At 37.2% G+C, this 26967-nt stretch overlaps 1 protein-coding gene across 1 annotated transcript in view; it reads right to left on the reverse strand.

The window, feature by feature from the left end:
- The window catches only part of SEMA3A (semaphorin 3A), a gene marked incomplete at its 3' end in the record, with an annotated part of 162360 nt that overhangs the window by 61811 nt on the left and 73582 nt on the right, over window positions 1-26967 (reverse strand). Inside the window, exon 5 of the mRNA XM_082280615.1 lies at window positions 2164-2257. Coding sequence (XP_082136741.1) covers window positions 2164-2257 — 94 coding nt within the window. The remainder of the gene's footprint in view (window positions 1-2163; window positions 2258-26967) is intronic.

Genomic DNA, 26967 nt, shown 5'->3' on the forward strand with positions numbered 1-26967 from the left:
TAATCTGGCACATGAGGGGTCAGTACCAGCTAAGTACCAGCTCAGCCCAGGAGAAGGGAAGAAGCAGTGAATCCATGTCCCTCTTGGTGTGACACCTTTGTGGTCAAGAGGCTCCTCTGGCCTTCATGCCCACACTCACTGCCTCACTCCCATGGTCCCTACTTTGGAGAGCAGTTGAACCAAACCTCTCCATGAAGTCATTGCTTGGCCAGCTCATCCCCTGTTCCTCAACTGTTTTGCGGGGAGGAAATTATTTTGCCTTGGGTCATCATTTTATCATAAAATGCAAGGCTGTTTTGGGAAAAAGAAGTTATTTTTTGGCAAAGAACCAGTGGTGAATTTGGTATACACCCTCTGAAATACACACTGCAGAAAAGGGTCGATGTAAATGCAACATCATAATCAGCTACCCAGTGTGGCTGTGAGGCAACTTTAAGGAGGCAGAGAAGGCTGCTTGTGTTCAGGAGTGCAGGAATGCTAATTTTAGCTTCACCCTGAATTTTGTGTAAGTGACTGAAGTAGAAATTTGTCACTGGCTCTGAATGCTCAATTTGTACCACGTTCTACTGTGTTAATACACCCAGTGGCTCTAACTGAGGCCTGATTCAAAATAAAAGATCATGCTCAGTCTACTATTTATCAGAAGGAAATATACATGGAGTGAAAATTATAGTGACAGGAAGTGGGCTCAAGAAAGCAAAGATGTTTTAAAGACATGAAATCTAAGCCAAGGGAAATAAGATAATCATATTTGTGCCGGACTGAGTGAAAAAAAAAACCAAAAGGAATGTGAAAAGTTAGACGCTGTTGACTTTGTGCAGTTGCATACCAGGTATACCATGTAATACTGGCTTGTCATCATTCTCTTCTTCATTGTATACTAAAGTAAATAGTAAAGCTATTCACTTGAGAGTAGCTCTGCCACAAATTCAAGTTGCTCCAGGCACTAATTTATACACTGGCCTTTCACACACACTTTTTTTTTTTTTTTTTTTTCCTTTTCTGTTTGTATAGGGTACAAGTTGGAACAAGATGTGCATGTCTTACCTGTTTTTCCTGTTAAAAAGTGTGTGTCTCCAGGTTAGCTCATCACCTGGGATCATTATGGGCTTCTAAGATCAGGAAATGAGGCACACTTAGGACTAAATTTTTGTTGCCATCTACTTTGAATAGCTTAATTTTTAAATGCAATGTAAATATAATAAGAGTAGACAGTAGGCAAGGCCATAGGCTGATAATATGGACAAAGGCCTGGAGAAAACAATGGGTCTTGTTATGTGTCATTTCCTGAAAACTTCTGAGATAAGAGAATCTCCAATTTTCTGAAACTATTGTTGGATTTTAAGTTACAATGAAGTGCCAGAAAATTACATGTAAGGATGTTAAAGATAAGGTGGCTACACCTAGGCAGACTTGTTAGGGAAAGAAGAATCTGTTTCCTTCTAATTGTCTCACCAAACATCTTTTTGCCTTTTTTGTGAAGGCGAAGTAATAACAATGAACATATTTAATTCAATTAGATAAATCAATTAGATAAATTCAATCAATTGTATTAGTTCAATTAGATTGACACAGTCCAGTTGCTTCATATTTACATATTCCATGAAATGAAGGATTACCAATTCAGAACAATTTATTTAAACCTTTTTTCTCTGGCCAGGAATTTAATTATATTTACTCTCAGACAGATCTCTCCAGCTGAAACATCACCTTAAGGCCTAGACCTGTGGCTGTTCATTGATCTTCAGCTCACATGCAAAGCTGGGTGACAGACATTCCTTGGCAGATAAACTGATGTAAGGAATTATTTATTCCTGCTCTCACGTAGCTTTCAGCTGTGCTTGTGTGACCACTAGTGTGGCCAGCCTGTAAAGTGGGTGACTAGAATGTCTCCACCTAGATGTGAGGAGGAAAAACACTATGCAGAATCAAGGTCTTGCAGGGGTATAAAGTGGCTCTTGTGATACCTGAATCTTGGTTTTCACCTCAGGACACCTGGGTGAACTGTATTAAAAGTAAGTCAAAATTACTTTAACCTGGAAATAAATTGCATAAAACAAAGGCCTATCATAGGTGCTGCAAGGAGAAAAAAAAGCAGAAAACTGGCGAATTATTTACAGTGAATGCACATCTCATTCATTGAACTTGCTATGTGACACCTACCTATTAAAAGTGAAGCTGTCAGCAGTTTGGGATCATAAGGGCTTTTCCCCCGCCCATTTTCAAAATGTGACTCTTCCATTCTAAAAATGTTGTCCTGTGAAATAAAATTAAAAAAAAAAAAAAAAGGAAAAGCAACATTATTTGATGAAAGAACACTAAAAAGTAATTTCAACTAAACAGAGTGCAGTGTATGTGAGTCATATTGGGGTTTGTGGCTTCAGGGAAGTCAAATTGCACTGGATGAGGATCTGGTAAAAGTGCCCACCTCCTAATCAGTATGTGCTGAAGGCTAGTCAAAGGCAAAAATACACATAAACTGCTTGTGTCTCTCCTGCTCTACTCAACATATAATTTATTTTCATATTAATTTTCATGGCTTTATTGGATTCTTTTTGCTTTCACTGAGAATACATCTGAGCAGATGTAACTGAAAAAGCAGGAATTTGAAACTTTTATCTGAAAAAACGATAAAACCTATTTTTCACTGACTATAATTTTCTGACATGTCCCACCATTGCAGATCAGTACATAACATGATGCTAAATTCTGCTTTTCCTAGCCTGAGCATTAGTGACTTACTATTTTATACATACTCAAATTCAATTTCAACTGCATCAGGAGAGCATTATTATTATTACTATTATTATTATTATTGTTACTATTCAGCACCTTGCAATGAAACTTTTAAAATATACAGGCTGAGGGCAAATCATATGTGAATATAAGCCAAGATTAAAAAGGGCCTCAGTCAACACCAAGTCAAATGAAGGTAAATAAATCCAAAGCAATGGGCTTTTCAGTACATTTAATTACTTTAATTTTAACTGGGGGACAAAATCTGCCAATCAATTGGCATAGTATGTTTATCTTATGTTTTGCACTGAGGATAAAACCAGAAAAACAGATGTTTTTTGCACAGAAGTCTCCCACATTCACAGAAGACTTGTGAAGACCTCACTAAAACCCAAAATTTCCATTTCCCACCTGCGCTGTGGTTAATTTGCACTGACACCCAATTAAGTCAAGAAGCCCCAAAGAGAAGAGATCAACTTCTACCTTGGAAAGAGCATCCCCCTTGGCACCCTGCCTTGCCTATATAGCTCATCCACACTGAACCCAGGCATGGGCCAGGCTAGTGACCAAACATACTTCCAAATGGTGTTATTTTAAACCTACAGCATCCATGACTCTGGAAGTAACAGGCTACAGATTTTATTACTGGCTTGTTCAATTACATCACGCAAGCACATATCTCTTTGCATTCGTTACATATTTTCAAAGGAACATGAGAGGGATTTCACACTTCCCTCCATTCACTGAAGAAAAAGATGAAGGGAAAATGAACTGTTAGCAGGATGGTCATCTATGGCTTACTGCACTGTAAGATAAAAAGGTTGGACACAGCTTCGAGAAGTTTGATCCCAGAATTCAAGCTCAATCTCCTAAGGCATGTTCTTGTACATGTAGCCTGGCTGACTATGTTTATACAGTCATCCTGTATCTGTAATATCTGACATAGAATTACATTTCTTTCTTTCCTGCTGTCTTTCTTTCTGTTCTTAATAATCCAGACACATTCCTTGCTTCTCTCCAGTTTTCTGGCTCCTTCAAACCAGAGATGAATAAGTAATCAAAACAAAAAACATTTCTGGAATTCTAGTGTAGGGTCCATATCTGGATTTTGCACAATAAATAAAAGTAGTAAATTGAGGAGAATGCTAAACCTCAACTGCAATAATAGAAAATGGCACTAATGCTACAAGCTATTACTGAAAAATGTTATTATCAATCTACATTTTTTTGGCATTTCTTCCTAGTAGATGATAATTGCTCAACCTGAACACCAATGGATATCTGATAAGGCTATGGAGTCAGTGGCATGACAGTTAAAGCAGAATATACTCCCAAAATAATCCCATGTGTCATTATAAGAAAAATAGGAAACAGATGTGGAAAGTGATTTGGTGTAGGAAGGATCTGATTTTTGACTGTATTCTTCTGGTTTATGTCACTGTAACTCTACTGATATTGGTATGTAGAAGGCAAGAACAAGTGGAGACCTGGGTCAGCGTAAGTCAGAGATGATCTACCCTTCTCTTTGTGTTTGTGGAATAAAACATTTGAAATAAGAGGCCTGAAAGGGAAATCCCACAGTGTTTTCACATTTCAGTTAAAAAGCAATGAAGAGACAACTACTATAAGTTTCCAAATATATGGGTGAGTAATAATGACAATAAATACATCACTGTTAAGTGCCAAATAAATGTATCATGGTTAGTCTGAAGCCCCAAGGAGTTCTGATAAACATGCTGTAGGAAGTCTAACCTGTCACAAACAGGGCAACTTGCCCAAACAGCCTTTTTGGGTGCTGGAGTCAAACTATCTCTATCTACAAACCAACAGAACATACAGGCAATGGAGGAATGAACTCTTTTCTACATGCCTCCCCCCATCTTAAAAGCCTAGGAAGCAATATAACTTGTGATAGGGACTTAATCACACCAGTCACTTGTCTGTGGCATTTCCACCCAAATTCTGATCAGTCTGCCCAGAGACAGCAAAGAACAAGGCTCTGCTCAGAGATTTAGGGGGTCTTTGGACTATGTGAGTGTGGCCCTCTTTTGCACAGTACAGACATGAGCTGTCAGCTGGAACGAATGCACATTGTTCTCAGAAAAATTCTGATCAGTTAACAATTTTGCTGCTTCTTGGGTTTTGCAGTTAATTGAATACAAAGAATGGTACTGCAGTGAGTCAGCAAATGCCTGAGCCATAGACAGCAAAAACCCTCTGTATTAAACAAATGCTCAATGTTGCAAAGTTTATGAGGGCTGTTACAGAATCAAGGACAGGAATTCATGACAAAGCAAGATTGCCAGGTGGGAGAAAAGTCTCTAGAAATGCAAAAAGAAGAAGGAAAACAAAAATTCAAAGAAAGGCCTTTGTAACTTAACAATTAGTCCAATTTATTGTCTAAACCCTTTCATTAGTTGCACTGGCAGCCCAAAAGAACATTACAATGTACTTCAAACCTTTTTTACAGATCCTTGTAGCTAAAAACCTTGCTGTAGCATGTTTTATGGGTTATTAAACACTAAGTTTATATCTCATTGATGCTTCTTTATAATCCATAGTAAAACCACTGAAAATTAGATTGTTTAGGTCTTGAAATTCCACAAACCCATAAAGACAACAACTGCCTGCTGGCTCATGGTATGACACGAATTTTTTCACCTAGTAAATGCCTTGCATGGTAGGAGATAATGCTTTTGTCTCCTTAAAACATATGTTTTCCTGTAGCAGATAGTGTGATAGATGGCAAGACTTAGCCAAAAAGATCTATAGTTCAGTCCTGGAAATGAACGACAAAATTGTTGTGATTCCTGATGATCTGCCACTTCAAGGCTCCAGACACTCGTGTTCAAACAGCTGAAATACAACCGAAATAATGTGTCATATCATGACACTGAGTGATGACAAGACATTGCTATTTGACTAGACATTTCACATCTTATTATTGAATAGCTGCAGTCAGCCAGTGTGCCAGTGAAACATGTTATATAGTCATAAACACACCAACTCTATACCCATTTATACATGTGTGTGTATATATATATGTATTTATACCCAGTATGATAAGTTCTTGAACAATTTTTTTGCATGTCGGCCTGTACCCAGCCCATCCAGTACTGTCTCAGTGTAACAAAGACAAGGGAGATGACAATTTGCATTAGCTGGTATTGGTAAATATATATTTTACTTCCCAGCTTAGTACTACTGCCTTGTAAGTGAAAATGTGGCCAGTGCGGAAGTACTAAGCTACCTACATAAATGTGGACAGCGGTGACTGCTGAATTTCAGGGGGATTTTTTTCCTGAAACTTTTCTGTCAATTCTCACAGAAATCATCCCAGAACTGCAGAGCCTAATGCAGTGAAACCACTGCTGGTCAATAATGAATAAATACAGTGCAAACAAATGATCTGAACAGACTTTGTCGATGGACCGTGTGCAGCTACTATGAAATTATTACTGGTTTAAATTACAAGGCATGGAATGACAGCAGCGATGCTCCCCAGCCATTCTAGTGCAATGGAATGAACTCATATCCTTACTCTTGTAACCCCCAAATCATAAATAGAAAGGAGCAGATCTCCATGGTATCTTTCAGGGACTAACTGATCTCCACGAGAAGCTGCTGAACGAGGAATGGTCCAGAAACATGCAACAGGCCTAGAGCCTTAGAACTATCACAACCTTTGTTTAATAAAAAAGGTAGAATTGGCCATAGCTGTGAGCATTTTTGATGTTGACATTCCCCTTGCTATTTCCACAGACTCTGTGGTGCTATGATGAAGTATTTTATAAAACAAGCTGATCAAGGAAAAAAAAAAAAAAGACAAACCCAAAATTAACACCTCCGACCCAAAACCCCAGAAAAAACAGCTCCAAAAGATTTCCAGAGTGCCTGGAGTATAACAATGCATCCATTTGGAGGACTTTAAAGCCAGTGGCAATGCCTCTTAACTGAGTAAGAAGTTGCTGGCATTGAAATATTTTTTCCTCTGTATAATTCAGTATTGTAAAGTACAAAAGGAAAAGTTCCACTTCCCACTCAAGATTAAAACTGTCAGTCTTTAAGGTTTTTTTATCCCCTCTACATAGAGACATTAGTTGGGGTGGCTGAATTTGCTGCTCTGGTCACAGCAGAAGGCCACAGGTTTCTCTGAATGAGTCAGAGCAGCTCAGAACTGCAGTTCCCAAGGACAAGATCTCATCATTGACCACAGAGGAACCTTCATACGAATTTAGGTCTGAGCTAAGAGTCTTTCTAAATGAACACTGCAGAGGCAGCTGATTGGAGACAACTGACTTGGAAAAACCGAAATTTGATGATTTTGCTCTTTGATTTTTTTTTCTTTTTTTTTCTTTTTTCTCTTCTGCCTTCCAATATATTAATTTCAGTGAATTTTTGATTCACCTCTTGCCCATACATCTTTCTGTGCACACATTTTATGACTATATCAAGGCTATTTCAGAGAGTCTTTTGAGTAAATTACACTCTGTGAGAATTGACTTATTTATGAATTATGTTACTTTTCAAGAATAGTTTTAGGTGAAACAACTGTGCAGGATATGGCTATGTTGTTATTGTTATTATATTTCCTATTTCACACTTAATCTATTGAGTCATGAAAACTGTTAAATATGAGGACTTTGGTTTTGGGTTTGGGAATCATGCTGTTACAGAACTTTTAATGAGAAACTTTTATTAAATTTATCCCCATGGAATGCTTTATTTTAAAAAAACGTGCAAGTGCAAATAAATATAATGTGAGAAATTATGCAAAAAATACAAATATTAAAACAAAGGTAAATGTTGAGGCAAGTGGTAACCATTAGGGAAATAGGTGAAAAGTGATTAAAGCAGTTACACAACTGCTTTAAATCATTAATTATTAGAAGGAAAAAAAAAAAAGAAAAAAGAAAAAAGAAAAGAAAAGCACACAATGGGCTTCTGACTTTCAATCTTCAGGTTCCATGTGCTATAGGGTTTTACCTGCACACATCTGGAGGACACTGGGCTCTGCAACACCTTTATTACATTTTATTTTTCCAACTTGAGGCTTAGCGGAATTGAGTTATGGAAATCAGTTTTAAAATCCTATGGGAAATCACTCTAAGTGACAGATTTTAGTGAAATGGTGTTCCCAAAGAAAAGACTCCAGCTTCTGTAGGACCTGGAACTTTCTGGGATGGCTGTGCTGTGCTGTGCTAAAAGGGACAGAGAAGGAACTTTGTTGAGGAGCATTTAGAGGCAAAACTGATCACAAGCTAGGAAGATCTGCCCACCTCTCCGTGCCTCCCCCTCAGGCAGTTTGTCCAGTTTCCTGATCACTCCAAGACTTCTCAAAGAGTCTCTGCATTAATCTGTGTCTTCTTCTTCAGGCTCAAGACATATTCTTTCCACTATACTTGTAGATATTCACTGACATTTTGGTGCCTGAAAATCTTACTTTTGATATCAAGATAAAAGCTGTTGTGATGATGACCAGCTCCGTGCTTCATTTCTGTAGATTAATGAAAGAAGAATGGGCCTCTTGGTTTCCTTCTTCTTTTATCCCTATACATCACTTCTACTGGAAAGTTTTCCTAGCTTATGATCTTCAGAAGATGCCTTAAAAGGGATCTCTGCAGCAGGCAACTCTGGAAAGCACAAGTTTTGAAAACCTAACTCCCTAGGCTGAATTTGGACAACTCACCCTCTCAATAACTCTTTCAGTCAAATATCAAACACCCCACATTACTTCGCTTTCTTCTGAAATTAAATCTATCAATATTTATTAATTTATCATACACTTTTGCAAAAAGGGAAATGTTTTCTATCTATTTATCTATCTATCAATCTGCATAATTATAATCCAATGAATTTAATGAAAGGGAAAACAGCCAACTGGGCTGTTCAGGAACAGCTGGTTCAATCTATTCATTATTCCTAGCTCATGATCAGTAAGTGCTTCTGCTTCTGATTGGGAGAGAAACCAAGTGTCAATGTCAAATGGTGAAGACTTGTTCACACCTGAACATTCTAGTCTGCATACTAATAAAGGTATTTATACGAATAATAGCCTCTTTCAAATCACTGTGCAACATATGTAAATAAAAGAAGGGCAGGCACAGTCAAACTGAGCAGCTGTTCAAAAAAGATACCTGTGTTTGTGAACTTGCTTTTGCAATATTTCACAAACTAAATACACCAGACTTACCTTTCATGCAACAACTTTTTGGGTTTGATTTTATTTTTCCCTGATGATGTCATTTACCTATTTGCACCAATTTTAAAGATCTGCCTATTTTGGATAAAGTATTCTAATTCTAAAGCAAATAAATGAGCAGACATGAGTTTCATTGTAGTGTCGTTTACTATTTATTGCTTTAGAAATTCCTGCAAGTATGGAGTGATTAGAAAAAAGAAAACAACTCAAAACAAACCAAACACACAGCTAACATGAATGAGATGTTAACCTTGACTGATTAGTAAAGACACCAAAAATGTCATCCCAATGGCATACCAGACACTAGATACCATCAAGGATATTGAACAATTCTCAGAGGACACTGGGAATTAAAATGCCTTTGTATTGCAACTTTCTGGGTTGTCAAGTGTAATACATCACCTAAGATGACTGCCTGCTTCATATAGGATGACCTCTGGAAATATAACCACCATACAATGACTGTCTGTTCTAGTCAAGCTATTAAGTGGTCTGCATATGTAAGAAATAAGATACACAAACCTAAAACTGTACATGTAACTGAACTACATAACCAAAAGTCTCCATTCTTTAAGTGTTCTTATTCTTACCCCCAACATATTTTCCATTAAAAACATTTGGAACAGATTCTAATTGCTTTAGCAGATTCTACTATTATGTTAAATAAATTATCAGGCCATACTCTATTACATGATTCTACAAGTTTTCTGTGGTTATTTTTAGCATTCAAGACCACTTCTTTCCCCCTTTGTCTTCTGGATTTCCTGTATGTTATTAGACTGTGGTGAGGTCAGGCATCAGAGGAAATAACAGCAGTGCTGACTCTTAGACTGTGTTTTATGAATTACTGAGCATCAGTGATGTAATGGCAATAAATCTAACCCAGTCTCAGTCTTTTGTCCTGTTGTAAATAAATGAAGTTAGCAAAGGTGTTATTTTATTCAAAGCCTTCCTGATGAGAACAAAAATGTTTCCCCCAGGGGATTGTTTGTAAAATTGCTTCTGTAATTAGGGTGTTGTTTAACAAGAGAAGGGTTCTCCAGTTTTCCTGGGGAACTTTCACGACTGAGTCAAGGATATCTTATTTACAACACAGAAATGGCTGCAAATTGGGGGAGCAACATACAGAAAGGACTCAGTCAAGTGCCATTAACATATAAGCATATGGCCAAGATTTTCTAAATCCCAAGTGATTTTGCAAACTCCCAAGTTGGGCACCCAATTTAAAACTTGCTCAAGAGCTCTGATTTTCACAAATTCTTTCTTGGGCAATTTAAAATTCTGATACTTGGAGATGTTAGTCACTTCTGAAAATGAAGGCATATGTCTGCACTGCTTTTTAGCCTCTCTGCCTTTTAATTCCTAGGAAGAAGAAATCTCTAATATGAACACAACCTAAATTAAAGGCTTCAAAAAGCTGACTCTAAACAAATGACAGAATAAGGAGCAAGCCTAGAAAAATACAACAAATTCTTTTTCCCTAAAATAAGACCTTGTGAGCATAGTTTCAGAGAATTTGTGCAAGTAACAAAGGGGCAGAGAAGTACACCACAGAAACCACTGTAACAACTATTAAGCTTTCCTTTTTTTCTCTAAGATACTGCAGTCTATTTGTAGCATTTCATGCAAAGGTGCCTGTGAAGTATCAGCTCTAGACCAGTGTTTGATACATATTCAGATTTTTAAAAAGACATAAACAAAGTCTGAAATACAGGAGCTGAAATTCTGACCCTTTAGGCAATTTTGCTTTTCCTGAGGCAAAGCTTAGATCTGAAATCTCTGCAATAAGCACTTCTCTTTCCTCTTTGTTCCCTCCACGTGCTTTCAGTGTTACACCACCCAGTCTTTCTGCAGCCTCATTTGATTTTTCTTCATTAGTAAGAAATAATATCGTCAGATTTTAATAACTGGTATTGCAGTAGAGAACAATGAATTTGAAAAGGTAACTTCTATTGTGCACATGGAGACATAACTAACGGTAGACATAATTATAACCTCTCTCTGTGACAAGCTGCAATTATTCCTCACAGCACTGTGTCTAAGAGCAATGCATTTCTCATACTGGTTGGGTTTTTTTCTTTTAATTAAAAAAATCAAGAATATTTGATATTCTTTCCCCAGTGCAACAAAAACTTCACTGACACAGTAACAGATGGATTTAAGTGGTTTTGATTCAAGGTGACTGAAAAAAGCACATTAAAATTCTCTCCTTTATTCACTACCTTGCCTGCTTTTCTAACACCCAGCAGTCCCCAAAAGGGGAGAGAATCAGTGACACTGGCAAGAATATTTGATACACTCAGCTCGTATGTCTATATATGTATATTCATAAATAGGAATGCACAGTGTCAGCAGGGCTAATCAGCATCCAACCAGGTTACTCAATTACTGATACCTGTGATTTTGAAGAAGAAATGCAGCTTTTCATTTAACAGAATTTTGGCTCAAAATCCTGGCTCATTCTATAGTATAGTGTAGTTTAGTATGGTTTAGTACAGCATAATATAGATTGACTTTGTTGGTTAAACTGACAAACACATCAACTTTTTGCTTTCTGGGGTTTTTTTGACAAAGAAAGCTGACATTCAGATTACTTCATTTTTTACCACCCACCACCAGATCACAGACATGGCGAGAAGTGGTTGTGGTCATGAACTGGGTTATGCAGGACCTGCTCTCTGCACAGAGTTAAGCACCGTAGCACTAAAGACCACAGACTGCAAGAGAGGGTGGTGCCATCCCAGATGTGCTGTGATCCCCGAGACCTTCATGGGTATCTTCTCAGGCTCTGCTCTCAGAGCTTCAGCATGGAGCCCACTGAAGTCACAGAAAGATTCCCTTCAAGTTCAGCAAACGCCAGAGGAATCTTTCTCATATCCCCTGCCATGTTTACATGTTAACTCGAGGTCACGGCAAATCCTTCCAAATGACTATGAATTAAAACAGTTGTTCTCCATCACCATCAATTTAAAAGGTCTGAACTGAAGAATATACGATTTCTAAACTTGCATCTGTACCACCAACCTTCTGCTTTTTGTCATCATTAAAGTAATGGCAATAAACACCGAGAAGAAAAATCATGTGTGTTCTTAATCCATACCAATTACTTGTTTTACAATATCTGAATGAAATGCAAGTTTCATTTGCATTTATTCAGATAAATGTTAAATGTTTAACCGCATTTAACTGTTCATACTTGAAATGTATAATTACACACAAACACATACATCCACAAACAAAAATAATAAGATCTGAAATATTTATCATCTCACCTGCTGTGCCAAATCATCCTTTTAATTTGTTATTAATGAGCAAAGGCACCTTTAGACAATCATCTGGGTTCTCTCCTCAGCAATGCTTGTGCATCCCCAGTGAAAGCCAAGAGAACTAAAGAACAAAGTCACTTTTGGAGATTATCAAGAAGAACAAATATCAGAAGCATCTGCATCTTTTTTGCATATCCACAGCACAGGTGTAAGTTTTAAATGACTGGGTTGCTTCTTGTCTTAGTTTTACAACTGGAGTGTTTCCTTACTCTAACTTAGCCCTGGATCTGGACATTTTGAACCTAATTGGTAGGTAAAAACCACATGCCTTTGTATTTATTTAATAAAATCTTCTCAGACCATCTGTAAGATAATGCAGCTCAGTTTTCTATCACCTTGCATGTAAACATTTCAACAGGAGAAGGTGTTTGGGCTGTTTGAGGCACCTTCTGAACTTTGCTAAGCTTATCTTCTCTTTAGAGATGAAACTTTGTTTACCTAAGATTTGAACACAGATTACAGGCCCCTGAGAAATAGGAGACAGTTTTTGGAACATTGTCAACTATAATTGGTTCCTGAAATGTAAGTCCCTCTGAAGGGGAAGAACTTACAGACACGGCCTTGCAGGAAAAGTGACCAAAAACCTGGAAGGTGCTGGAGATCCCTTGTAAGACGAGCCTCACAGGGGCCAGCAAGGTCCACCGGTTGCACACTGTACATTTAGAGACACACAGAAAACCTGTGGGAATTAAGTGCATCTTTCCCCTTTCCTTTCCTTTTGTATGTAGGCATTAAAATTAACACAAATGGAATCTGAAATATAATAGCAAACCTGTGGGAATTAAGTGCATCTTTCCCCTTTCCTTTCCTTTTGTATGCAGGCATTAAAATTAACACAAATGGAATCTGAAATATAATAGCCCAGCTGTCTTCCTGTTTCAGGAGGTGTTAGTGGTAGCACAGAAGTCAAATTGCAAGATTGGCATTTTATTCTCATATCTATAACTAAGCATCTTCCCCAAAAGCTATTCAGTCCAGGGCACTCTCCTCTCATGTTTCAGTGGCTTCTGAATTAAGACCCCAAAAGACCAGAAGCATCATCACTTTTTGTACAGATTATAGAAACATGAATTTTAGAGCTACACTTCTGCGTGAAAATGTTTCATTTGTCAGTGTTAGAGACAAAATGTCATATTACTGACTGAAGGCAGATAGACCAGAAAAACTTGTGCACTTTATGTAAAGATGTGTTCATGGTTTCCTTCTGTATCTTTTTCACAGAAAGCAATTCTAGAAGCACTAGTGCAGTATGTATTTTATAGATCAAATTCAAGGTCTTAAAGTCACAATTACTTTTTAAAAATTTTATATAAATATTTTTTTATGAATGAGGTCAATGCCCAGTAACAATCAGAAAAAGCAAATTTCACATACAGAGTTTTTAGGAATGAAATAAAGAACAAAACCATCAGTGTCTTTATGTCTCTTTAAATGCATGGCACTCCTGCATTTTCAGTACTGCATGAAGTTACAGTCCTCTAACTCAGAAAATATACCCATTGGAGGAAATATGAAGAAAAGAAGAGTATTCTCAGGTTTTTTTCTAAAATGAGAAACTGGCAGGCAGAAGGTTTAAAACAAAATAAAAGGATGTTCTGCCCATGTTGCAATTTGTAGTGCTTGGGGTGCTGTGGATACTTAAGAGATATATGAGCTCAAGAAATGTTAGTACTAATTTATCAAAACCAAGTCATTGAAAAGCATTAAAGACAGAGATTCCACCCCTGGTTCAGGAAATCCCTGGACAACGAGTGCTGGAGCCTGGGAGACGATATCACTAAGCACGGCTGCCTGCTCGCCGCTCATTCTCCTCCGCTGACATTCATTATGGGACCCGGTGAGAACCGAGGTCCTGAGCTAAATGAGCCTTTGGTCTGAACAGATTGGACTGTTCTTATGAAATGAGGCAGAGAGAAATTAGGTAATTTAGCCAGGAAATCTATGCCAAAGCAAAAAGCTAATGTTCTAGTTCCTGAGCCTTGTCCAGTGCCATACACAAAAGTATATAGTCCTGCCTCAAATCCCAGTCAAACTAATGGCAACTGAGCTTACTCAGCACATGCAAAGCTGTGCACAATGTGCCAAGTAAAATTGGTAAGGATCACTTGTGATGGGGAGAGTACATCAGCTTTTGTGCCCAGTTAGCCTTTAGTCTCCCTGTGATTCCCAAGGAATATCTCTGTTGGGTTCCCCATGCATAGACAAATTGCCATATGCAAATAGCCACTTGTTTTCTATTCACTGGAGTTTTACAAGAACCAGCAGCGGAAGCAAAAAATCCCTCTCACAGATTTTCAGCTCTAAAGCAACTTAATTAACCAAATCATCATATGAACAAAGATTTAAAAGAAAGAAGTCATTTAGTTTAGAATAAAGATCATATAATGCACACAACAATACTTTGCAGAGACGAATTTGGGGTTTTTTTCACTGACTTTTATGATTCACATACAGCCAGTGGAGATCACGTGACAATATTATTCTAAATGTTACCATCACTTCCAACACTTATTAAAATAATCTAATCTATTTAAACATATTGTAGGGAAGAAGAGCTGATATGTAATTATCTCTTTCCCCAAATTGTTCTTTGATTTGGTTTCAAGGTTCAAGGATCCACCCAGTTTTTGTGTTAATAGCCAGCACTGATGTCACTGGGAGAAACAGAAAGGAAGATAGAGGTGGGGGTTGAATTTGAAGATAAATTTAATAAAAACATTAGAAACCACTGGATAAGAAAAGCAAACAAACATCCAGCAAATCCACCTCTGGTTTCATAACTTCCTTGCTTCTGGATGTATCATAATATCCTTCCTTTCCCTTTTTAATCATGCGAACTAACAGCTGTCTTTTTAAACATTTTTAGACTCAACTTCAAGTGCCTCACTTGATACCATATGTCACACATTTCCTCTGCTTTTTTTGTGAAATGGCTTCAGATAGAATGGTTTAACCTTATTTTCCTGCTGTCTGGATTTTGTCTGTTGGTATTCAGAAGCCTCTTTCTATCTCAAATGTCATTCATTTTAAGTCGTCTCATCAAGTTTCGGTCACAGGTTTTAAATTTTGCACTGTTAATCTTCTTAACCATTATAAGAAGTTAAACTCATTTATTACAAATTGCACTATGATGAGGATACTTGCTTACATAGAGCAGCTGAAGTGGAAGATTACTGGTAGAAAATTAGTAAGTGCAAGATGCAAACAGAAAATGAGGTGACAATAACAGGATGCAAAATAGACCACACTTGCTTACAATGGCCATATGCTTTCTTCTTTCTGCTGCATTTCCACCTTTCTGCTGCTATCTACCTTGCCATGACATTAGTTTTCAGCCATTTATATGAAATTCAGCATGGAGATTACATCCACTGTCTTAGATGATCACATCTATGGAAGAAAATCAAAGTCTTCTAGTAGATTTACATGTCAAGAGTCTGAACAACAAAATCTGAGTTTGACAGAATACCTAAGTCCATGTTGCTTTCACATGGCCAGTGTGGATTGAGATGGACAATAATTTGCCTCAAGTCTTGGACAATTAAATTGTAACTGAAAACTCATACTGCTTCCTGAGTTCCCTTCTTGGATTCAATTTGTATAATTTTATTCTGTCTAGTTCAGAGAAATGTAAATCAATATCCAGGAACTTTTCTGAAATGCACTGCTTCTGAGCGCCTGCCTCATTTTATTTTATTTTTATTTCATGGTCATGAACGTCCCAGGTGCTATGGTAGATGTGAAAGATAAGCACTGTTTCTGAAGATGCAGAATTCTCTCCATTGACTAGGGCTAAGGCTGCATGACTATATGAACTGAGTATGTTTCAGGTGAATTGAATCATGTAAAATGACTTCTACCCTCTTAAATAAGCTGTAATCTAAGTCTGTAGTGAATAAATTGCCTTAGCATCAGGAAAGAGCAAAATCTGGAACATCTCCAATCCTCCAACATACTTCCCTGCTGCCATCTATTCATCTTTCTCACTGTCTTTTTTCCTCCATTTCATGACCCTGTGTTCTCTGGCACTATATGCAACCCCAAATCTCTCCCCATTTGCTGTTCAGAGGGTCCTGCCTGTGATGGTGCCTATGGAGAACCTATAAAACTCAAAACTAAGTTGTTCTTCTGAAGCATCTAAATGCAGAAAGCTGTCATTGTCAGTTTTACTTCACATATATGAGCAATCTCCCTGAAAATACTGACATAATTTGCTCTAGTTCCTTATGAATGAGGTTTTGAGACTGCTTTTCATAAAAGCACCATACTGGACACTTAACTGCATAGGCAATTAATGCTCTAATTTGACATTGGCACATAAAGCCTAATCCTACCCCTACAGAAATCAAAAAATAGTCAGTGATGACAGTGCATTAGAGATTTGGCTTTAAAAGCAACTTTAAAAGCAAATATGCAGTTCTCCTATTCATTATCTCCAATTATTCATTGAAATATCTTGAAAAAATACTGCAATCTCTTTTTAATGAAATAATCTGAAAATTTAGCTATTGCAATTAAATTCAGTATTAAGTTTCCTTCCTTCACCTATGCAATGAGAGTCCTATTCATGTTTTTTCTTATACCTCTTCTCATCTCACCTCTTACCAGATGGCTACGACATTTTAAATCCGCCTTACATCAAGCACTAGCCTTCAAATCCAACCTTTTTTTTTTTTTTACCCTGATTAACAAATTTCACTCCTACTGCAATATCATTTCTGCTTTTTAGGTGAAGTCTTTGGGTGAATTTTGTTACAGTTTATCACACACACCCTTTTCACATACCCTTTTTTTTTAAATTTACTGTAGTCTTGTGAGCCTGGAGGAGACCAAGTAATTTAGCAGCAGCAGCAGCCCCAAAAGAGAAACAGGCAGGTAGGGAAGCTTGGGCTACACACTACAGTTATTTAAGTACCACTCCAGTTCAACTCTTGCAGTAATTGAAATCCTAGTTAGCCCCAAAGTATACTGCTTTTATCTCTTTGGGAAGTTTTAGATGGGTTAATTCTGGTTTGGTTTTTTTTTTCTGACCATACTGCTTACTATGCAGACAAACAAAAAAGAAAAATGTTCTAGGTGTAAGTTTAAAAAACACCCCTGTTCTTTTTGGGAATTTTTCCACCAAAGAAATAATTCTGGACTGGGATTTGATTCCTCTTATTCAAATGGGTCATGTGTCAGTGGGTCATTGACTCATAGAAGTAAGATGCCAGGCTTTTCATAAGCAACTGAAATCTTCAGCTTTCTTTACGTTCTTCTATTATCTGTTTTAAAGTATTTCCTTATTTATTATCTTTAATACCCCATGAAATATACTGATTGTAAAAATAATACCTAAGTCATTAAGTGTTATCTAAACACTACTTGCTACAATGTCAGCTAAAAGAAAACACATTTTTAAAGGATTCTGTATCATCCTTCTCCAAAAAAAAAAAATAGCAGATATTTTCCTTTATTTTCTTTTAGCCCTCTCTTAAAACTTTTATTTTGTGATTCTGATATGTGGCTGTTTTTATAATGTCAGGAAAGTACCTTGAGTTAAAAAATTTATTGTGCTATAATCTTCATACAGCAAGATTTAGCATTTCTGCATTAACAATCCTTTACACTGTAGTCTTACTATCTCCCTCCGAGGTAATCCTTTTTACAGAGGGTCATGGCTTTTCAGTGTCTTTATGAAAACACATTTGCACAAAGAAATAAAAGCCAAATTCACAAACCTACAAATGACAAGCAGAAAGGGCTTGTATTCCAGCTTGTTTTCCTGCAAAATCCTTTGAAAGGCTAAATAGTCTTTTCAGGGCAAGCACTAATCTGCAGACTTGTATCCCTGTGTTTGAATGTAATGAGATTCCAGTAAACACATGCACTCTGTGTCGACACAGTGAGCTCAGTTTAAGAGCAGCTTATTTTCAGCTACTTCAGGCAGCTAAGACCAGATCTGAAATGCTACTTTAACTGAAATGAGAATGCCAATGCAGGGATTTGCACTGAATTTGTGAGACATTCACAAGTTTCCTTATGGGCAAGGCTTAAGCCATGCAGAGAGCTCTTTCACAATCAAAGCTTCCACTGCATTGTCCAAGCTATCCTTTTTTAGTTTCCTTTCTTGACTGAGGTTAAACAAAGTCAACTTTACCCATTACTATTCTATTTATCTCCACCAATCTTTAGGAGAACACGTAAATCTTACACTTGAGTCTGAATCATTTACTATTATATTATACCTGTTGGAAGAATGTAACCTTTTTCTATGATAAACAACAGTAATTTTGTTTCAAGGCCAGCCTGAATGGGAATCTGAGCAACGTGGTCCAGTGGAAAGTCCCTGTCCATGGCATGGGGGTTGGAACCAGATGACATTTAAGACCCCTTCCCACCCAAACCATTCTATTATAGATGATGCCCAATCTTATCATATCCTAAATGCAGGATGAGTTTCACAGATTTTTAGTCAGGATCAAAATTAATGATCTAGACTATACTCTACAGACTTCAATGGATTTGTTCTTCAGTAAGCATTCCAGGAAAAGACCCTTGGTACAGCAACAGTAAGCTGATGAAGACTTACTTTTTCATTACTCCCACACTTAAATAATGAAATGAGATCCCTGTTTCTTGTAACAAAAGATGATGAAATGCATAAACAAAAAGATTTGTTAAAACAGAATAAAATAAATTGTTATTCAGAGAGAGTAAATGAAGTTAAGCACCTCAAACAGCTATAATTAAATTAAATATGCCACCATGACTATTGTTGTTATACCACCTTCATGACCATTGAAGCCGAACAGAAAATGAAACTTGGATCAAGTAAAGGGAAAAAAACAACAGTGCTATTGCTCTGCAGTTTTCTGCTGTTTGACACATGGTTTGTATTGTAGGTGCATGAATATCCCTTATGAAACCCTTTGCAAGCTTGTAAATAAACACTGGCTACACAGAGTAATGTTGACTTATACAAATGGCAAATGCTTTCAGGTTTTATGCTGGTTCCATACTTCAAACAATCTGGAAGTATAGGATGAAATGATCAGAGAGTGGCTGCTTTGAAAAGGAAATCAGTGCCATTTGTTTTTCTGATTACACATTTACTGGTTCATAATTAAAAAAAAAACAAACAAAAAACAACTCATACCTCAGGGCAAAAGAACTCACTGGAAGATAATCTTCCTCTCTTACACTGTTTGTTTTCTAATGCCCCTCCTCTCTTACACTGTTGGTTTTCTAATCCCCCTTCAAAAACTGTCTCCAGGTTTGGAATCAGGCTGAATCAATCAGTGTATTTTTACTGTGCCTAAGAGGCAAAAATCTGTATTATCTGAGAAGCTGTAGGACAGAGAACTGACCAATTCTATGAGAATCCAAGTATTAAGACTTTTTTTTCACTCCTACATATGATAACTTCATGTAGGCTTGGCCCATAAGTGTGCAGAGGAGCATGTAAAGATTATCTGGTGGACAGATATTTTTACCACTTCTAGTTACCTTCTCTGGGGACTCCTTTTGGCCCAGGGACACAGGACCATTTTCACACGACAATTACTGAAGCTCCAACTTTTAAGAAATCTAAATTGCAGAGAGCAAAACCAATTAAGGCCAAACAACTTGCCCTGGGCAGAAGCCTGAGAACTAAGTAACACCATATTCATCCTCAACCAAAATGTGCAGCCATTTTCCATATCACTGATAAGAAGGTGCCACCACTGTTAATTATCTCACTGGCATAAAAAAACATACCAGAACATGAAAAAAAAACCAATTTCTATCATGAATTCTTCATGTTTCCTTTTCTTCTGCTAATACTTTCCTAACTGTGTTGTGAGTAAAGTTTTCTGCAGCATAAAGCACATTTCTTTTTTTTAATTTCTTTTCTGTTTCATCAGATGACAAAATTAGGAAAAACATTTAAAGAGTAGACTTAAGGTATGTTAATAATGTCATTGCCTGAAGCAAAGCCAGTGTTTCAGGAGGACAGCAGAGATCTGATTTTTTCATCTTCTTGCTTGCATATGAAAAGCTCTCAGATGAAGGATCTGTTTATCTAGTGGAATGTTGCTCTTTAAACAAAGAATAAAAAAGCGGAATGTACTGCTTTATTTGTATTTGTCACTGCCAGTTTACATAATGCTAGGAAATTATTTTGTTAGTCAAAATCTGTCACTGGTGTTGCCCATGTCATATTTCTACTTTAAGAGGTGACAAAAAATGTTTATATCCACATCAAACTGCTTGCTCAACTTTCCTGGTGTGGTTTATATTAAATACAGAAGAAGGCAGCAACTTAGTAATCCCTGAAAGCATCCTTGTGATGAGTCAGCCTGAGCTGTTAGCAAAACCCCAGTCATTTGGTACCAGGTTTTAACTCTATGTAGCAGCAGAGGTGTGAAAAAGACCAAGTGAATTTTAATACTTCTCTCATCAGTGTTGAGCTTTGCACTGATGCAGCACATGGAATATCACTGTGATAATTCTGACATTCCATTTCTCTTCATCAGTCTTGTCACTGTTCTTTTTAACATGAATCAGCTTTATTCTACATATAAGAACAACCAACGTTGTTTTATGCTTAATAGCAAATGGATATATCTTCAAGTCCTCTGACCAATTATATAATACATTTATATACCCGATATTCTGCACATAAAATAATTACTACAAGGCTGATATTTAATTTACTTATTTCATTGTGAAGGAATGTTTGAAGCCACATTACTGAAGGATTCCTCCAAGGTAACCATTTAACAGCTAAGTAACCTTTAATTACTTGCCATAATGATACACATCTAAGACAGAAATTGTTATACTGTGACATCTGAGCACTTTAACCTAAAGGTAGTTATTAGCACTCCCATGCAAGATTCATTATGGATCATATTTCATTAATGGAGAGTATTGTGTTCTCATCTGATTAGGTACTTGTAAACATTTATTAATATATCTCTCTGAGTGTGACCATGTTGCATCTTGGAGGAATCCATAGATTTTCATAAATCGGGAAGCATTTCTTAACTAAACTATATGCAATCATACAAGAGAGAAGTTGTATGACAGTTCTGATATGAACACTAAATAGGAAAAGAGTTGCTTAGGGATGGACAGTGTGTACAATTCCGATCAGCAGTGCAACATTTGAAGCTGAAATAATTAAAATGCAAATTAATGCTGCACTGCAAGAATCACTAGTTGTGATTTATATCACTACAGGTGAGAAGACAGTCCAGACTTGTAGATGACTGCAAATGTACACAAATTAAAATAGATTAGATGACATAGCAAGTCATCACCAATTCTAATAGGCGTGAATTCATCTGATAGCATTTATTTATTCTGCACAATACTTCTTTTTAGCTAAGTTTTCCAATGGTGACTGGTTTTTTCATCCAAATGTTTCTCATGTTATTTTCTGACTCACTGAGCTACAGAAAAAATATTTTTAAAAACAAAGCTTTCTTCAGGGAAAAAAAAATATAAATAACCATATGTGAATTGTCTACAGTGAATAACACAGAAGCTGAAGAGAAAGAAAAAGCAGGTATTAGCTGGTCTTTCCTTGAGTTCCCAAGAAATGTTGGAAAGTTACTCACCCTTTTCCAATGAAGTGAGTTACTTAGAAAATAACTAATTTACTCCAAGTCCACAGAGGCATGAACAACTCAGAGGCATGTATTTCATCTGAGTCAAGTCATACTCATTAAATTATTTTTCTTACATGAACGAGGGAGAGATGATGGCAGGAACAGAGGGGCACAGAACACCTCCCTCACAGGACCCGTATTTGAGGGAAGATGCAGAGATTCTGTATGGCTTATCGGGGGCTCAAAGAGGAGCCGACACACTTCCAGACTTACCAAGTGCCATAAACAGAAAACAAGTTGTTACAAGCTATGCAAGCTGGAACCCCGCATGAATTGAAGAGTAAACTATTTTTTTTTTTTTCCTAAGTGACTTCCAGTGGATTTATTCTTAGATTTTGAGAACAGAAAGAGTTGCTGCAATCACTTAGTCTGATTTCCAGCATCACACGAGCTTGTAGGCATACGGGGTAAGCACAAATATTGAAAACACTGCCTGCTTCAGTAGTGTTCCTAATCTCCCACAGCATTTCAGCAGTAAATTGATTAACTCTTCATGGCAGAAGATATATGGACTAATGCATAAGGGAGGTGACTATTTCTGCCTATACACTGCTTTTGTATGTGCTATTTTTAGATAATTCTACGCACAGTCCCATGTTCCTTCCGTGCACAAAATACAGAGCCTGTCTAAGCCACGACCTCTTCCTTTAACTGTATTTTCTTCCTGCTGACAGGTACTATTGCAGCAATCAAGCATACATTCCTGTACCTGGTCTCTACTCACACAAAAGTATTGTTTAAAGAAGGATGAAGGATTTTTTCTCTTGTAAAACTTTTAAGATCTTGAAATAACTGACTGTTACTTTATTTGCGTCATCTTATGCCAGCAAAACATGGGATGCAAAAAGGTGAAAGGTTGTATGTATACTGGCAAAGAAACATATTCTTTATACTTTTTAAAGGTATTTAGCAAAGTTACAAAGTGTACTTTGGGTAAATTCTATCTGCTCTTGTTTTGCAGAGATGCTTCAACTTCCAGCCATCTTCTCTGTGTGTCTGGCATATATGGGATTAATTCTTATTAACTTTCTTACATGACTCAGTAAATTTTTTCCTTAGGAAGCAAAGTACTAATTACTAGTCAAGTAAGTATTGTTTTCTTACTGAACTGTGGAATAGTGGAATTTTATGATTTGAATTAATTTAGATGGTAACAAATTTAAGACAGTCCTTGTACAACAGGGTAGAGAAGAGACTCAGTTTCAAAATCTTTTAAAGGTAAGGAAGCATCTGGAAAGTATTATGAAAGCTTATTTTAAATAAATATGTGTCCGTACATAAAGTGAGGATGGTAAAGATAGCAGGAGGAGAACAATTATTTCCTGTTCCACCAGGCAACTGCTGGAAATACCTGTGTCCTGCTGTTTATTCACAGAAATAGCAGCTTCACCTGTAGTTGCTTTTCTTTTTATTAAAGAAGAGGTAAGATTTAATGATTGTGGAGAAGCCATTTTTGTCATGCCAACTGCAGCTCCTGATGAAAGAAAGAGATGTCTAAGGAGCTTGAAAGGACACCAAGGAGGCCTTCCATTGTAGAAAGTGATTTTTTTCTTTCCTGAATCTGTTTGAAAGCTTTTAAATCCATGAGTGTTCTCATTTTTTCCTTTAGAGGAATTCCCCTTTTTCTGGGAATTCTGAATCAGTTAGAGTCTTGTTGTCAGAAGCAACATCAGGAAGAGGTTTTGAGAAGATCAGGCATAAACCTCTCCATCACTGCTGAGTTGCCTGTGCCATGGCCATACACAGCCGCCCTGGGCCCTTCCTGGGACTAACTGGAGGCCAGTCACCATGCCAGCGTACCATTAAACTCATACAATGTGAACATGCAGAAACTGTAAATATTAGGTTGGTCTGAAAGCATGGGAAAAGGCAGTGTTTGCAGACTCACATGTCTCTGAGAGTTAAAACATATCCTACAGCCTTTAAAACAGGCCTGAAAGGCACTTCATGGCATCCCAGCTACCATAAAATTTTAGGCAAAGACGAGTGAAGTTAGTTCACCAATAAGACCTTTGTTAGTTTCTCGTGTCTGAGTGTATAATATAACTGGCTAGTCTGCTGTTCAGCATTTCACTGTGCTGTTCAGCACTGCGGTCTGTATGTGGAGCATCACCCACAGCTAAAACCTGCTGCATTGTGACCTTGGCTGTTTAAAGATTATTTGACAAGATGTTGGTACTGAGCTACAAACACAGTGCAGTCACTTCCTTCAGTGGCAGACATCACATTTACGATTCTTCTTCATGAGTTTAGCAGCCCCTGTCAACTGGAGCCTTGTGAAGCAAATCCCACAATGAATAATGCTGCTTTGATTCTGATCTATCCAAACCTGAGCTCAGTAACTCCTTCTTTCAGTTTTGTTTCCTCCTGTGCCTCTAAATCAAGAAAAAATTCTATTTATAAGTCATTTCCTCAATTAAGTCAGTCTATACTATAAGCTGGCTTTCCACTGTTTTTATTACATTGGTTTCCCAACAGATGGTGGTTTGTTATTTTATTTTTTTCTCCCCCATGTTGGTCGAGAGATCAAAGGATTTAGCCATACTTTTCTTTTGTTTCAAGAGGTGTGTGAATGAAATTTTGCATATGTTGCATGACTGTGAAGTTGGGTTAATGTTTTCAATTGTTACTCTAACAAGAGGCAAATGCTGAACTTCTGTGTTACTAAAAACATTATGGGCTCTGTTGATGAGCCAACATAATATTCCCACCCAGGAAATTGGATCGACATCTTAATGTGACTGCCATACCTCTTAAAAGTACAATCTATGTCTGTAATGAATTAGGAAAACTGTATCATCTCATGGTAAAGTAAGGTAACCATGTGTCAGTGGGAATACTTACATTACAGGAATAAATAATTCATCATAACATCCTTTAACTGATAGGAGAAATAATGAATATCCAAATGCAAACAGTGGGTGTATTTTCAGCTCCTCTGGTAGTCATTGCTAAATTTAATTTCCTTAAAGTAGTCACAAAACTCTGAATCATCCTTCTAACCATGCTAGAAATTAATGTGGTTTTTTTCTGTGACTATGAAAATGAAGAGTGTACCTCAGTTTTTAGCTACCCCAGTGTAAGTCATAGGGAACTGCACTGAAGACAACTAGTTGTAGGAAAAAACACCCCATACTTTAAATCAATTAATTAAACCCAGGCCCTAGGAGGGTCTTTAACTTGAATCACTCATTCTCTGAGCATATTCAAAGTTACCCGTGGTTTTAAGACATGGGCTCACAAATCAAGACATCACATGTGGTATAAGTGAAAGTCCACCCAGTGGTTCTGCGTGTGCACATGTGCACGCTCCATTCTGCAAATTTACTTCCATGGAGGTCTTTCTCTATCTCAGTCTTTTTTTCTCCCCTCCAGCAACATAAACAAAAGTTTTCCCACAGTTCTGAGACTTATTTCTTTGAACCTAATGAACATGTCGACTGGCTTTGGTTTCTTATTCATGGAAGCCATTCAGCTGTGGCACACTGTGTACAGCTCTCCACTGTAATCAACCAGCAGTTCTCAGCCACCAAGGAAGAAAGCCATGTACGGTGAGGGAACAATGGCCTCCTCAGTTATCTCCATGGAAGCATGCTAGTGCATAGATTCCTCTCATTAGGAGACTGGGGGTTCAAATTTGACACTATTACTCACACTGGACCCTTTTTGCATTGGGAAAACCTAAAAAAATTTCTGTGTTAACAATTATTTTGTTAGAGTTGTTTTTCTCCAACAGTACAGGACAAGATGCAGTATCTTGCTAGTACCAAGCTTCCTTTTGTGCCACTGCATACCTGTAGAGATCAGACCAGATCCACGGAAACACTGATGCTGTCTCCAGACCATTTCCTTACTAGTTCTCCTTCATCTCAGGGTTTTATTTGTTTCATTTAAAACCAAACTGCAGCGTGCTGGACCATCACCTGCAGAATGACTTCCACTTACATTTTCTTTAAAAGATCTGTATAAAGTAATATTAAATTAATATGGTTCTGGAGTTTGTTTTTCAGTTTGGTTTTGTGTGGCTTGGTTTCTTAAGAATGAACTGGGAGGTCTGCCATAGCAATTTGGATATATTTATCAAGTCCCAAACAAAAGTTAGTTGCTGAATAGCTGAAATGATCAGACTTGAATAGTGATTAGGGTTTCATTAGTGGTTTCTGCTGTGCAACAAATGGCCCTTGCAGTTGTAAATTCCATGTCTTTGTTCTGTTTCTCATCATATCTTATACCTCCACTCAGTATGACTTACTAAAGAACTGTGCTTCCATTCTACCCTCAACCATGTAGTCTGAGGAATAAAGGTGAAGAAATAAAATAGCCACTACACTATTTTCACTTGTGTTAGTTTAAAACATGATTTTATTTCCTGCATGTAAATGTTCAACTTGTAAATCTCAGAGTGAGCCTCAGACATAATTACTGACTTTGTCACTTCAGACATAAATATATTCCAAATTGCTTAGGTGTAATTATGAAATATGCAAGGACAGGACTGGATGCACTAAATGACAGCTCAAAACCTACAATGTTCGTATTTCCTGTCAGTGATTAAAGCATGACCACTTTGCTAAGTACTTTCCCTCCAAAAATGGTATTTGTACCACATCTGAATTTTAAGATACTGAGCCACATCCTCTGCATACTTATGATTTGGAATAGGCCTATCCTTACAAATACACTTTTACATTGGTAAATGGAAGGTCAAATGGATCACCTAATTGTCAAGCATTCAGCTGTCATAAAGGCACATCCTCCTTAATTGAATATACCAGGATAACAAAGACTACCTACATATTTAATTTATCATACTTTTATTGTGTGTTTTACATTAACAGTTTAGTATGCATTATAATTTTTATTCAGAAGTAGATTCTTATCTTGATAAAATAAGGTACTTGGAAAAAAAAAAATCAAAATTTTTGGTTTTAGTGTCCCACTTTGCTGAGGATGAAATATCCACTGCAGCTGTGTAGACTTTCCCAACAGTGAGGGGTAGGAAAGATGTCAGCCATTGCTGCCATGTGTGCTATTCAGTTGAGAGAAGTTTACCTCATAAATTAAA

Source organism: Coloeus monedula (assembly GCF_965178545.1).
Source record: "Coloeus monedula genome assembly, chromosome: 4".
NCBI classification, from domain to species: domain Eukaryota; kingdom Metazoa; phylum Chordata; class Aves; order Passeriformes; family Corvidae; genus Coloeus; species Coloeus monedula.